The following is a 16,041-nucleotide window of genomic DNA, read 5'->3' as shown; positions in this document are numbered from 1 at the left end:
GAAATTTTCTACACTGAGGGAGGTGAAACCCTGGCCCAGGTTGCCCAGAGATGTGGTGGAGACATTCCTGGAGACATCTCAGGCCAGGCTGGACGGGGCTCTGAGCAACCTGATCTGGGTGAAGATGTCCCTGCTCATGGCAGGGGTGGCACTGGATGAGCTTTGGAGATCCCTTTCAACCCAAACAATTCTATGATTATATGATTCTCACATTTCAGCATTAAAAATATCAAAATTTGTTGAGATTAAAGCTATCTGTTGAGTCAACCTTGCACTCCTGAAAGATGGGGAAGAATATTCCCAAACTGAATTGGAAATGCTGATGATTTCTTTGACTGTGAAGAAGAGAAAACCATACAAAAATGTTCAGAATTTTTCATAGCTATCTAAAATCACGCAGGCCGTAGTAAATTTTGCTGTGTGTTCTTGCTTCAATCTGATATGAAAGCAGAATTTAGAAAACTCTTCTAAGGAGATACGTAAGAACAGGTTCCCAGTGCTTGCAAGAAATAGAAATTGCAGATTCAGAAAGCTTGTTTAGGTGCTTTGTCAGGCTGGAGACTGTCAAGTTAAAATGGACAAAAACAGAGAGTATGTTCGTGTGCTGCTAAATGAGAGGACTGACAAGCCAGTTCCAGCACTGGAGCCATGATTCTCCTGCTTAACTGTTGGCTCACTCCTTGGCTATTTGTTTCCAGCAGGCTTCAGACAGAAACAGCCTTGAGCACTGAGACTTGGCTGAAAATTGACTCTAATTTAGCAGTGTAGGCACAGCCAGAGAGTCTAAATATGTAATAAAATGGTGCTAGCATTGAATGGCAGTGCATACATCATCATTCCACCTGCCTCAGGTAGATGCAATCTCTTATTAGACCCTTTATGAAATAACTGCACTGCTCTTTTGAGCAACCGGAAAGAAAAACAGGGCAGTGAACACTGCCTGTGTAGGTATATAGACTTAAATCACAAAAGGAGTTGGATCAAGATCAGCTTTTTGGTTCATATCCTCCCACCTGCTATAGAACCTGATAATGGATCTCTGCTGTGGTTAATGGCAGTTTTAAATGAAGACCTTTTTGGAATGGTGACTGTGGATGATAAAAGAAACCCCTCAGACGATCGTGATCAAGATATTGTTTGTGTGCAAATACAAATTGAGTATTCAGCCTGTGTTTCCTCCTTTCATTTTTATGCAGAGGTTGCTCACTTCTCATGTCCCTCTTTTTCCCATTTTGCTGCACTAATGAGTTTTTAATGCAAAGGAAAAGTGATTATAAGCAGTGAAGCAAAGACAGCTTTATAGAGCAAGGCTGAGGAATTGAAGACATAGATCAGAGCTATCCACCAGGCTAAGATAAAAGAGAAGTTCATGAAACAGACACATATAGATAGCTTTGATTTCATTATCATTAGACAAGAAAGGATAAAAAATGGAATAGCTATAAAGCTGATCATACCTAGTAAGTTACTTATATTAATAAAAGAGTCTTTGCAGAAAGCATTAAAATAACATAAAACGGGAAAATATCCTATAGCATATTTTTTCTTCATCTCTGTTTTTAATATAGCGTAATGTGATTATCAGATTGTAATAATGTAAAAATACAAATATTATGTATGTATTAAATATTTTATTTATTGATACTGTGTTTTAATTTCATTTTTATGCATGGGTTATTTGCTTGGACTTCTCCCTCTCTTTCCTTTTCAACATGAATTCTGGGGATTTTATTTCTATTACTGATTTCACGCTTTATGAGATCTTGAATTGCAGACAAATTAAATAGTTAGTGGCTTGTATAGGAAGGTTTTGTTTGGTAGATACATGTACCTAGTTATAACATTCACCAAAGAAGTACCTAATTACATTTGAAAGGTGCCTGGCTAGATAAAGAATGATTTGCATTCAGTATTTTCTGATTGCAGTTAGGAAACTAATATAGAAAATTAGCAGCTGGGAGTGGGGAAGAGTAATAAATGGTCTTGTTCTGACAAATAACAAATGTGTTCCTCCAATATTAGGTCAATCCTAATGCTTCACTTCAGCGTAAATTAAGTAAAACACTAAAGTAAAACTATTTTCCAGGAAATATCCTATTATCACAAAAACAGCCTGATTGACTGGCATAAACTTTTATGTTTATTAATTAATATTTTCTGCCCAAATAAAAAAAAAAAATTGCTGAGTGTCTGTAGTTAAGGGACACTTTGAAATTCTTCAGAGATTTTTAGTAATGGAAGTATTTTAATTGCTACACATTTTACTTGTAATATAGTCAGCTCTTGCAGCTTTCTAAAAATGGCAGTCTACACATTTTAAGAAATCAAGAAACTAAGAAAGCGCTGTTAAGTGAGGTGCCTAGAAAGACAGGAAAAATCCATGTCAGACTGTAACAAGGTTTCAGAATGCTGCTTAAATCAGTGTCGTCTTCCACTGATAGATTTTTTTGTCCAGCAAAATCCATTTTGGTGCTCTACATTTTGTAGCTTAATTTATTTTGACACTGAAACTCAGTGTATGAATTGCATTAACATTCTGTGCCTTTTTGCCATTCAGCTGCCTATTGCAAAAGGTCCTCTGTCATGTTCTTGCCCTGGGTTAATATAGTAAACAAGATGTATTTCACTATATGTATCAGTGAGTGATTTTTACATAAGTACTCTGAATTTCCTGTCTCATTTTATATTGCAAAGTAAATTGGAGCTCGTAAGGCAATGAATAATTAATCTTTCTTCCACATGTGAGAATAATTTTTAGCAACAGGTCTTCTATTTTTGACATTAAACTTTTACCTTGGAAACTATTTAAACATTTGCACAAAGGCCTTAAACAAACCATACCAAATATCAGTCATATTGTGTAGATGACTTGGTTATCCATTATTTCAGTGTTTTGTTGTTTTCGAGTTCATAGGCTTGATTACATGCCATGCAAGACAAAGGGGAACTAAGTAGGTATAAGATAGCCTCACCTATATGTTGAAAACTGTGCTTCAGTAAACTGGTAATACTGGAACATGTGTACAGTATCCCTAACAAATTACCTTGCCTGTGCATTTAAGGAACTTTCTGATTTTATTTTCTTTAGGTTAATGGAACAGAAATCGAATATGAATTTGAAGAAATTACTCTGGAGAGGGTAAGTATAATTTATCCTTCTGCAGCAGGAAAAAATCTAAACTGTAAAAAAAAAAAAAAAAAAGCAATTTCTTATTAAATTAAAAGTGGTTGAGAATAAAATTATTAATATTTGGCTAAAGATGTGCAATATTCTTAACTATGAAAATGTGAGTTATCCAACAGGATAAGCCTTCCATGTTTTTAAGAAATTTTGGGTGTAGCCACTTGCGGAGCAGTGTCCAGAATACTTTTCTTCCCCATAACTATGTCAGTGTTCAACTGGGTGTTTGATTATTGAGAAGAGCTTGTGTGACTTGGTAACTCCCTTTTACTTGTGAACTGGCATTGTGAGATCTTTTTCAACCTCCTTGATTTTCTTGCATGTGTGCACAATAATATAAGACACGTAGTCTTTTGCTATAAAACAAAAATTGCAAAAGTGTTTTTAACTCTCAAGTAACTATATAAAAGCTGTAGGCCATATCTATGTGTAAAGGATACATTTATGCAAGTCTTAATTACGTAAGCTATAACCAGGGCTGGCAGTGAATGCTTTGTTGGTAGTGTGGTTTAAAAGTAGCACCAAAAATTAAAAAAAATAAAGGTTTAAAATTTGTGCTGCATCATAACGCCTGGCTTCACTGTGTTTTCCTTGCTTTTTTGTTACTTAACTGTTTTCTTTAGACTGTGGACTTTCCTTGTCACAAGTTCAAGACTAGAGTAACCACATATTGTGTGAGAAAGAAAGTCTAAGCTTTGTCATATATCATATATTTACTTTCTACAAGTACCTGAAAGGAGGTTGTAGCATGGATGGTGTTGGTCTCTTGTCTCAAGTAACAAGTGAGAGAACGAGAGGAAATGGCCTCAAGTTGTGCCAGGGAGGTTTAGATTGGATATTAGGAAAAAATTCTTCCCAGAAAGGGTTGTCGGGCATTGGAACAGGCTGCCCAGAGCTTTGGTGGAGTCACCATCCCTATAGGGGTTTAAAAGACATGTAGATGAAGTTCTTAGGGACATGGTTTAGTGCTAGAGTTACATTATGGTTGGACTCAATGATCTTAAAGGTCTCTTCCAACCAAAATGATTCTATGGTTCTATGATTTACTGCTTACAAAGATTTCTAATATCATTGGTGAATTCCTTCAATATTCTACCAACATCCTGGTAATATGAAGATTTATAATCTTGAAGCAGACACCATTAGGCTTCTTTCTACAGAAAATGTTTGAATGCAAGGTCAGATTTACCAAGATGTGACTGATGCCATGTGAACAAATGCCTGTAAGGTAGCAAACTACCATTCAATTAGATACTTAGATTATATAATTCATTGCACTTTTTCTGCATGTTATATTTTTAATTGTCCAAGATAATGAATATCATAGCCATTCAACTTAAAGGGATAGAAGTTTATGTTCTCATTGATTTGCTCTCTCAGGCAAATTATGAAAGAGCAATATATCTTTTTACCATAGCCATCCTCATAACAGATAACATATAAGGTTATGAGCACTTTTTATCTACTGTCTCTCAACTGATTTGCGCATCACTAGTTATTCATTGGACTAGAGTTTCCAAAGGTCACTGAACAGAACACATGCCTCCTGGGTGATATTTTGAAAGCCACTTTATTTTTAATAGATGTGTAAGTTATCAGTGTACATACTGTAGAAGAAATGTGATTTGCATCTCCTGTACCTGTCTGATGCAAATATTTAGTTATTCATCATATAATACCACATAATATCAGTTAAAGACTGTCCCACAATAGCAAAAACAGCTACAGATTTTAATGGAGGATATTTCAGATTTTTTTCTAGATGCTGCTGAATCTGTGGTTTCTGATTATTACTGCTTGAAATGTTCTGTCACATGTATCAGTGTTTTGTCTCAAAGGCAGGGTACTGTGTCTGCTGGTTTTTGTGTGAGATATAAAACACAAGTGATTGCCTTTAAATAGCTGTCATTTATGTTAGACTAAAAGCATTTTCAGAAGAAAGACTTTCTCCATGTTGATTACCCATTTTCTTCCACAAAACTGCTTTTAGAAATTAGATGGAAAATCGTCTCTCTGTATTTAATGGCAAAACTGCAAAATGTATTAAGGTTGCTGCTATTGAGAGATAAAAATGTAGTTTGCTCATATCAAACAGTTAGTAATAAACTTTCCATTTTAGTCCAGTTATCCAAGTTACACAATTCTGCATCCCCAAAACAATCAGATATTTTCTTCATGACATTTATCCACATTTTGAAATGCTCAATATAATTCAAAGGATTTTACAACAGAGAAGATAAATTGGTTGAATATGTATTAGGGCTTTTGCACTGCTTTTTTTTTTTTTTTTCTTTAAATAGCAGAATGAAAGGGAAGGTGGTAAAGGATTGAATACTTTAGAGCATCTTCCAGTCTCTATAGACTTGGCAAGGACACCATTAATTTAGTTGTAGGAGGTCACCTTCATCCACAGGTGACATAAATTTGTGGGATGTATTTCTGATGAGAGTTACTGGCTTAGGTTTGATCCTTGCCCCAGGATGAAGAGATGGCTACATCCCTTTGGGCAACACAGGACCACAGTGTGCATGTTGGCAGAATACGTCCCATGTGGAGCTGGGGAACACATCAGCAGGGTCTCAAAAATGCCAAAAGGAGAGCCTGCTGAGGGACCAGGGGGATGGACAGTGCAGAGCTTGCTGAGCATCACCGGGCTGCCCGAGAGCCAGCTCACATACCAAGAAATGGCTGCAATGATACAGGGGGCTTGTACAGAAAGCTTTTGTATTTTTGCTATATGTCATTATGTTGTTCAGTTGTTTCCATTTAAAATGTTGGTTCCTAGTTTCATGAGACTTGGGGTTTGAAGCTTAAATGGCTTCAGTGGGAGCTCACAAAGATGATGAATTTGAGGCAGATCCACCTTAAAACTGTAACTGGTGCTGTTCCAGGGGTTAAGAAAGTTGCCAGTACGCCCCTGTCAGCTCCCTCTTTAGTGGCATGTTCTTATCCCTCTTCTCTTCTTGAGTCGTGCCAACCACTACACAGGTACCATCACCAGTCCCTGAGCCCAAGAGGATCACTGTTAAATAAGTGTTCCATATTTAGAGGCCTTGCAGAGCCTACTTGAGTAACACAATTGCACAGTTAAGAGAAATCAAACAAATTCTCCTCTCTCTCTCTCTCTCTCTTTTTTTCCTGCTTCAGAGAATGTGTGAGTTTCTCTGCTAACTTACAGGCATAAAATGCAGATCCAGGTGTAGACTGAGACCTGGAAATTTGTAATAAACTACAATACCCAAATGGACACTTACACAAAATTTCTTAAAATAAGCCATTACCTTGCTCTAGCTTGAATATTAAAGATACCATAAAAAGGAAATTCTACATAAATGGCTCATATTAGTGCAGTGATGTTAGTCTTTCACTGCTGCAGGGTGTGAAAAATGTATCCACCATTGTCAAGAGACCAGTTGGCACTTGTAAATCAGTGGTCAGATGACTGAATAGACTATGTAACAAAGCCTAGTCTAGTGCTCTAAGCTGGAACAAAGTTTTAAGTGATTGCCTCCTTGGTACAGCACTGTGTTTGGAGACACATGCTGAAGAGAGGGTTTTGATAGTAATTGACAGTATATCACCCAATATCAATGGTTATCTTGAAGAAGAGTAAAGGCAGTGGGTCACTTAATGATTCATGTTGGATTCATGCTGAGTTCCAGGTCTGAGTTCAGATCTCAGTTCTATTTACTCATCTAACCTTCCCTATTCTTTAGATGTTAGAGAAAAGAGGGCAGTTAGGATTAATAAACCTGTTTTCATATAATCTTTTGATGCTTCAGCACATATTTTCATTCTGTATCTGTGTAAAAGTTAAATTATATTACTTTTTGTGGAATAGACCGTTTAGAAAAATTATATTCTTTCAACACTGGAACTAAAAACATTTAGTTCCCAGTGCATTGGCATCATGAGACTAACTGACCTTGATATCTGAACAGGTCAAGCTCTGACAGAATTTTCCCGAGTCTGAGATATGCATGAAGTGTCTCTGCTTCTTCTTCTTTTATACTCCTGTGGATTCTCTGTCCTATGATAACAATTCAGGTTACACTGCAGAATGTCCCTGTTTTTAATGAACCACATTGTTTTACAAAGTTTTTAGGACCTTACGGCTTTGTTTCCTCCTTTTTCAGATTTGATTGTAATTGGCAATTGAGATTAGTAATGCTGAAGGAGAGGTGGGCACGGATGCTTACATAGCATCATTATTTCCTTAGAAAGTCAGTTTAAAGATATTCCAAAAGAGTAAATTCTTGATAATGGCTTATCATCTGGGCATCTGCTGTGATAACTCTGATAAATGTTATCCTCCAACCACAACGTGCTCTGTTCAGGGGAGAGACTGAAAACCTGATGTCTCTCTTTTCCTTTGACTTGATACTTCAGTGACACCAAGTTCCAGGAGATTTAACTTTTTCAGTTCAATATTAGAACGCTGGATTTCCACACTTCCACAAAATTCAAGTGTCTGTTCAAATCTCAGCTAGAAAGGTTAAAACTGTAATCCTAAGTAAACTTAAAGGGTAAAATTTAAAAATCCTGAGGGAATAGTGAAAAAGCAAACCTCGTACATCTTGGTAGAGTAAGGAATTTATTTCAGACCTGGGCTTTTTTTCTTTTTACTTTGGTACCTTATAAACCTAAGAGATAATTACTACTGCACTATTTATTATGCTGATTTCATCACTAATTTCTTTTGTGAAAATGCAGAAATTTGCAAAAATATAAAGATGTGCATTCCACTGAATGCTGAAGAGCAGCGGGAATTAGATTGTATTCAATGACACAAAGATTTTAATTCAACTCAGTGTCTTACTTTTTATATCTATCCTACTTGTGGCAGAGGTCACTACTTGTGTATCTGGGAAAGAAGGTTTTCACTAATAGTCGGAAGCATGTCTGCTTTCTGCCTTTTTTTAAGGTGTTAGATACCAGTTGTTCATGCGTCAGTATGCTTTGACTTCTCAGGAATGAGACTTGAAGACAATGCAGTGCCAGGGAAGTCCTCCCTTATGTGGTTCAGATATAACAGAGTGAAAAGCATTGGTCAAGAAAAGGCCACTAGGAAAAAGGTATTTGCAAAGTTTAAAAGCTTATGCTGTAGACACACACCTTCTGAAAACCCAGAGTGCACAAATCAATATCCAACCATCAACAGCCTCGGTGGAGTGGTCTGACATCTTCCAACAGGAGACAGTAAATCTTTTAAAGTGAGTGTCCCTCAGTGCTCCTCCAAATGCAGTGTTTCTCTCTGAGGGTTTATTTCTGCAGAGCTGTGGATGTTTTCCTCGCTGCTGAGAGCTTTCTGACTGGGTGCCCTTTACTACAGTTCTTCTTTTCCAGGCTCTGCTTGCTTCCCAAGTGAGAGGAAGCAGTAGTTATTTCTGCAGCCTCAGACTGAAATAGATTATAATTCAAAGGCAGGATCCTTCTTCTTAACTAGTTTATGTAAGGTTTACAGTAGAATAATGACTTATGGGTGTTTATCGCAATAATGTTCACGCACAGTATTTTTTTCGTGGAAGAGGCTAGCACATTCTGCCTACAAGACGAGGCAGAATTATCTGTGTATGGACCTGAGTTATCAGCAAACAGAAAATGTGAAACGCGTCTTTTTTATTGCTGTGCAGACAATTTGAAAACTGATCCCTTGGGTATCCATTCAGAGTTTTTTCAGTGTATCTCTCTGTGTATGTGCAACACAAAGTTCTGTAAAATGAAAAAAAGATATTTAATAAGTTCCTTGAAAATACAGCACAGGATTTTCTCTTATGTTTTCTATTTGCAATTGCGGCTTAGCTTAGAGTTAAATAAAGATTATGCGACTGATAGGCGGTTGTGATAGTGACTGTTGTTCACCTTCAGATAGGTTTGTAAGTGCTGGAGAGAACAGACTCTGGGGCCTCTGGATGCGAAGATTTAAGCAAGGTCTGTGTTCTCCTGTCATCTCTTGTGCCTTACCAGACTTTGCTTTGACCTTAGGTTGTGCAGGAGCGAGATGATAAAAGGAGCTGAAGGAGCCTGGTGTGCAGTCCTGGTAACGTGACACTGAAATACCAGGTCAACATTTTCCAAAGCAACTGCAGAATTTGGTTGCTTTAGTTCAATGACCTAAATTAAGATTCCTTGGAACAGCCTGATTTTTTTACAACATTACTCACCCAAAGCATGTGACTTTGTTACCTCAGAGCAGCCCTAATTTGGCACTCAAAATATAACTAATCACTGGAAAACTTTGTTCTTTGTTCTTATTCTGTCAGAGAGTCATTATGCTGAAACTATTCCTGGTTCTAGAGCTGTGCGTGTCTTGTGGGGGACTGTCCCACCTGTGCTTGGCAAAGGTACAAAACGTGCCAGTCGAGTGTGCGTGGAAAGGCAGAAAAGCCGGGAGAGGAAGGGCTGTACCTTTTGAGGGACAGAAGCTCCTGCCAGGTTTTGTTACCTGTCATTCCCCACATTCAGTGACTGGAAACTCAACAAACCCATAAAACTGTCCTACTGAAGACTATTGCCTAGAGGACTGAAGGAGTAGCTGTTAGTATTGTATTCCTCTTAGAGATATGAACAAAATATTTTCATTTATTGTTACTGCTGTTAAGAATTGCATTGCTACAGGTTGGGAGTGCAGTGAAGTAGTACTGGTGAGTTGGCCACAGTTTTTTCAAAAGCAGTGACAGGACTGGGAGGACTAATCCGTTTAATGTCCTCTCTGAATAAGGGTGATATTTACTGCTTCAAAGTATGCACTGCTGGAAGAATTTGAGTTCTCCAGGGCAAGTGCTAGAAAATACATGGCCTTCCATTGAGTCTCTGTTTATAAGGAAGGTTTGTCCTATATTTCATCATTGCTACAGCTGTACAGAGGCTGCATCCTTTCATAGAATCATAGAATCATTTTGGTTGGAAGAGACCTTCGGGATCATTGAGTCCAACCATAACCTTAGTCAAGCACTAAACCATGTCCCTAAGAACCTCATCTAAATGTCTTTTAAAACCCTCCAGGGATGGTGACTCCACCGCTTCCCTGGGCAGCCTGTTCCAGTGCTTCACAATCCTCGCTATGAAGAGTTTTCCTAATATCCAATCTGAACCTGCCCTGGCACAACCTGAGGTCATTTCCTCTTGTCCTCTCATTTGTTATTTGGGAGAAGAGACCAACCCCCTCCATGCTCCAACCTCCTTTCAGGTAGCAGTGACAGCAGTTCTCATCCCAATAGTCACAACAGAAAATCCACAAGGCCACAAAAGGGAAGATAAAGGAGGGAAAAAGGCTATGAGTGACTAGAAAAAAATATGTTAACTGTTACAGCTTATAGCTACATTGTGATTAGGAAAAGCAGCTGAAATAATACTATACATTTAGCTCCCTCTGGGTCCCTATCAAAGAAATTTATATTTTCATATTGTCATCTTAGAATCTTGCTTTTAAATCTAAGTATCTGAAAAACGTAACATGGATGCTAGCTCAGTTAAATCAGAATAGTGTATTTCCTTGGATTTATCACCACGATGCCATTTAAGCTCCTGTGAGGGCATTATCTCAGTGAATGATTCTCCCCACCTCCCCACCATGCGTGTGCGCTAGCTCTTTATTTCAGAGAGAAAGTGCATATTTTGATTTAGGTTGGATGATTCAAGCTTTCCAAGGAAAAGAATATTTTTATTACTATGAATTAGGCTTTTATTCATTTGTATGTTTATTTTTGAAGGTCTGCATATTTAATGGCTTTAGTAATTCACATAGTGGCTTGTGAGTATTTCTTCAGAGATGTTCACAATTTGTTTCAATGAGTCCTCAGGTCCAGGAAGATTATAAGAGTTTGCCTGTTTCATAAGAAATTTTAAATAACTGAATATTCTATTCTGAAAGCTCATGGTGGTATTTTAGCAATCTCAAAATAATTTGAAGCTTTGAAAAATGCTCAAGCAGAAGAAGAAAATTGGAGATTGTTTGATATATTTTTTTAAATTTAATAAGAGTCACTCGACACATTGAGACTTTTTGTTCCCAAAGGAGGAAAAGAAATTTCATAATCCAATATATTGAATCGCAAGCCTGAAGTCACTTAAACACTCTGCATTGAAAACTCACAGGGAATTTGATCAGGGAGAGCATGTCTATAGAAAAGACAGACACCAGAAAGAAGGAATTAACACAGTGCTAGAAAGTACTCTGAAAGTGATAGAAATGAATAAAAAATCAACTGCAGAAAAAAATTCCCCAGCAGTAATGATGCGTATTCCATATCAAAAATGAAGAAAAGTTGAAAAGTTAAGCAGCATTTATTTAAGAGTTCAAAACCTGCCCATGTGAGTACAGGAGAAGGAATTATTTAGATTCATCTCTACTTTAAAGTTATTCCTTTAACTTTGCCAAGATCACTGAGAACTTGAGTTACCTATACATGAAAAGTAATTTCATGCAAATCATAGCTGCCTATAGGCAGCATCTGCGGATGTTTCTTTTAAATTATTATTATATTGACATTTTATTTTTCAGGTAATATCACTCATTTATTGCCTTCCTCTCATTTCCTAACTTACTCGCTCTCACCAGATAGCTTGCAGTGAGTAATTCTCCTGCCTTTTTGTGTTATTTACAGCTTTACATTAAAATTACCTTTACTCTAGATGTAGCTCTTTTGGACATGGCTCTTCATCTTATTTACTCTATTATCTTCAGCTGATGAAGTCCAAGCTCAGGTTTAGTGTTTGGAAAGTGAGCGTCTGCGGCTGGCTGGGTGCGAAGCTGCCGTGGTAATGAAAGGAGAGCAGAAAACATCACACGGTGTCTCATGGCATCCCAGGGCAACAGGATCATACAGGCAGAGTGAAACTCCCTGAGTAGGTGCAAATCACAGTGGTTAGCTGAAATTTTTGCAGAGTTAACCTTACAGAACATTGCGGTTTCTGAAAGGAATATTGTGTCCAGTTCTGGGCCCCTCAGTTCCAGAAGGACAGGGAGCTGCTGGAGAGAGTCCAGCGCAGGGCAACAAAGATGATCAAGGGAGTGGAGCATCTCCCTTTATGAGGGAGCTGGGGCTCTTTAGCTTGGAGGAGACTGAGGGGTGACCTCATTAATGTTTGTAAATATGTAAAGGGTGAGTGTCAGGAGGATGGAGCCAGGCTCTTCTCAGTGACAACCAATGATAGGACAACGGGCAATGGGTGCAAACTGGAACACAGGAGGTTCCTCTTGAATTTGAGAAGAAACTTCTTTTCAGTGAGGGTGACAGACACTGGAACAGGCTGCCCAGGGAGGTTGTGGAGTCTCCTTCTCTGCAGACATTCAAACCCACCTGGACACCTTCCTGTGTAACCTCATCTGGGTGTTCCTGCTTCGGCAGGGGGATTGGACTGGATGAGCTTTCAAGTTCCCTTCCAATCCCTGACATTCTGTGATTCTGTGAATACTTACATTTGCAATAGATAACCTTGGTCTAATAAAAGAAAAGTTTGCGCAGTGAAAGAGGTCAGCCTTTTGGAGCTGTATCCTAGTCCTCTAGGCTTATGCAGAGAAGAGGACCTTTTCCCACCAGCTTAGAATTTCTGATGTTGTTAGACAACAATTTTGCCTGGAAATTATTTTGCAGGAATAAATCCTTTATTGATTTGAGAATTTAGCACGGAATTATGGGTGTTCTTAGTGCTCAGAGAGCGTCTCTGTTTTCAGGAAGAGCAAACAGATGGGTATTGTTCTCCACACAGTTCTGCTATTCCAAAAAATAAAAAAGCCTACCAGCAGAAATCAATCTAAGTATTATCACCCAAGCAAATCTGAAGTGTCCCACCCTGCGCTACTTTAAATCAAACAGCACTAGACACTGAAGAGAGTGAGCAGAGCTCTCAGTGCAGAAGTGTGACTTCCAAATAAACATACCATTTCTGAATCAAAGCCTTTGGAGCACTAATAGGAGGGTACATATACACTAAAAAGGAGTATGTGTGTCTGAGATGCTGACTTTTCCAAAAGTAGATAGGAATCTTCTTGCAGAAAAATTGAGAAAGCATAAAATAAATAAATAATTAATTTACAAACTAAAGAGCTACAAAGCAGTGATTTGACTCGGTTTTCACTGAGTTTTGCAACTGGCATTGGCAAATAATATGTAGATTGAAAATGATATGTACATTTAAATAAATGTGAATGATGAACCTCAATTTACTGGCAAAAAACGAATCACTCTGGAGACGATAGCAATCATCTTGCAGCAAAGATGGTCATTTTCAAGGCAGGGCTTCTTAAAAGGCATGTTTGATGTACTGCATTTGTCTCTTCAGGAAAAGCAACTTTTTGCATTGCAGAAAATTGCCTTTCATTTTTGTTATTAATTTGGAATCAATTGTAGTGCATAAATGAGGGCCACACAACCTTGAGAAATCAGCATGTCACTTCAGTGGGAAATAGTATTGCAAAGATGGAGAGAAATAAGGGAGGAAAATAAAGGAGGAAATAATCTGATCGTTTACCCAGGCTGAAATCCACAACTGACATAGCTGTGCATCCTAACAAAAAAAACCCACAGTATCACAATAAAAATTTCTAATTTGCTCTTTGGATGCAGCATCACAGTTGCTTTCTGTTCTTATGCAGTTCTATTTGAAGTGCTCAGAAGATCATTTGTCTTCCGCTTATAACTACTATCCAACTTCTCTCTGACTCTATGAAGGGAAGAAAATCTCATCAAAAGAGGGTCGAAAATTGATCTGATATACTTTTTTGCAGAGTAGTTTTGCAGGAACAATGACCCATTTTGTAGTATGTAGAAGTTCTTTGGAATTATATGATATAGACCATTTCCTCTCAAATTTGCTCCTGTGTTTAAAACTGCAACTAAATGTCAAACGGGGAAGGTAACTTCAGGTACCTGAAGCCTTAAGTAGTTGAAAAGCAGTTGTGTGCTGCTCATGCATGTTTTATATTGCAAGACACTGCTTTGCCCTAAGAATTTGACCTAGCTGGTGAGTCTCAAGCATGGCTTGAAAGTCACCTTATGCAGCTTAATGTGATATATGAATTTTGACTGAATTCGATGAATAATTTATTTTTTGAGTGGTTTTTAATTTTGCAGAGTTTAACGGATTGCACTTGGAGCACAATACACATTTTCTATACCTCCCCTGCAGAACAGAAGAAAGGTCCTGGTAGGATACTTTCACTGTGAAAGTTCTAAGTACTTCTAAGTGAAAATATTGTTCCTAACTGTGGTGATGATGATGTATCTAGTGTTTTTTATCATCTCTCATTATGGGGAAATTTAAAGCCCAGAGAAGCAAGCCAGCTGTAAAGGTAGCATGAAAATACACATATCCCAATTTGTAGTCTAGCAGCCTGCTTATTGTACTCTTTATTATTTAAAGAGTACACAGGAGAAAGTACCTATTCCATTGATATCAAGGGTCTTAATAGTATTGCAAAATTTACAGAAGTTTAGGAAAATTAGGAAGGAAGAGAGCAATTTTATATTCTTAAAATGTCCCTTGAATTTTTAAAAATGCTAAAATATGTGCACTAACTACTTGTCCATCCAATATTTATTTAAGAATGAGAAATGTAATATGAATAAGCAGTTTATGCAAAACATTGGCAAATGTAGTTATAAAATAAATACTTGACAAATATATATTTTTATTATATTTCCAAAGCAGAAACAAGGATGCATTACACAGTGATGTACTTATACATGGTTTTGTCAATAAATGTGTAAGATCATTGAAACATTGAATATTGAAATCATAGTTGGCTTTTTAAGCAAAGAGAAATGTTATACCTATGCAGCTTATATTATAATGAATCTGCTTAGAGGTCTCATACTAAGCTTTCTCATGGCAATCTAGAGATCTATTGTGATAATTCAAATTGGAAGGAATATCTTTCTGAGAGGAAGCTGAGAAAAGCAATATGACATTTCTAGGTGTATTCATTATAAAGTGGCTGAGGGAGAAATCAGTAAGTGTATGTGTGTGTGTTTGTGCAGACCTACAGTAGGAAGGAATCGTGACTGCTTAGAGCTATAAATTTTGAGCTAAAGTAACAAAAGCCATTAAAAATCAATGTCTACCCTGATTTTCCAGCTGCAAACAATGCCATCAGTCATGTCCTCCAGCCACAGAAAAATATCTGTCGAAATAGGCTGAGGAAAATGATGATCAACCTGAAACTTCCATACTAGTTTAACTGGTTGGAGGGAAATCAGAAGAATTAAAATGTAGTGAGGATTTAGAGTCTAATGTAATTCTCCGGGAATAAAGCCCCAAACTGTCTTTGATTGTGGGAGTAGAGTATGGCCTTAATTTTCCAGTCTGATTTCTAAAGGAGTGAGTTGAACAGTGTTTGCATTTGTCCTGCTGAGTTTTCAAAAGATCTTTGAGGACTGAAGAAATTTCAAGGTATTGGAAGAGAGCTAACACTGTGGTGGTGATTAAAAAGGGTAAATGGGGTGGTGGGAGTCATCATGGTATCTGTAGGGCACAGTAGAAGGAGTGCCAGTCTGAAGTCATATGTCAAGAAAGATAATATAGCCTGTGTATGAAGTGAAGGACTGATGCCTGGAAAACGATGAATCCATAAAAAGTCCTGGACTTCCCTGTCTGGTCATCAGCCAAACAAAAAATTTTCAGTCTGGGGTTGTATCCAAAGGTCTTGTGAAGACCTCAGGTGCATAACTGAGGACCGTAGAGTACAACAGGTTTTGGGGTGTGGAATACAACAGGATTTGGGACCTGATGTGTAAAACTTGGAATAACTTGCTTAATTCTACTTGAAAAACATACTGAAGTGTCTTTAGGGGAGGCCTTGAGGGTTATTGTGACTTCGGAAAACACACTGTCTTAGTGGGAGACATAGGAAGCTTCAT

At 37.7% G+C, this 16,041-nt stretch overlaps 1 protein-coding gene across 6 annotated transcripts in view; it reads left to right on the top strand.

The window, feature by feature from the left end:
- Positions 1–16,041, top strand: part of DLG2 (discs large MAGUK scaffold protein 2) — an 895,217-nt gene that overhangs the window by 492,398 nt on the left and 386,778 nt on the right. For all 6 annotated transcript variants that reach the window (XM_082046221.1, XM_082046225.1, XM_082046223.1 and 3 more), the window contains one exon: positions 3,089–3,139. In XM_082046221.1, the coding sequence (XP_081902347.1) occupies positions 3,089–3,139 (51 nt within the window). The remainder of the gene's footprint in view (positions 1–3,088; positions 3,140–16,041) is intronic.

The sequence above is a fragment of the Streptopelia decaocto genome (assembly GCF_964273445.1).
Source record: "Streptopelia decaocto genome assembly, chromosome: 1".
In the NCBI taxonomy this organism is placed as follows: Eukaryota; Metazoa; Chordata; class Aves; order Columbiformes; family Columbidae; genus Streptopelia; species Streptopelia decaocto.
The sequence above is the reverse complement of the archived record's forward strand: the minus strand, read 5'-3'. Positions and strand labels throughout refer to the sequence as shown.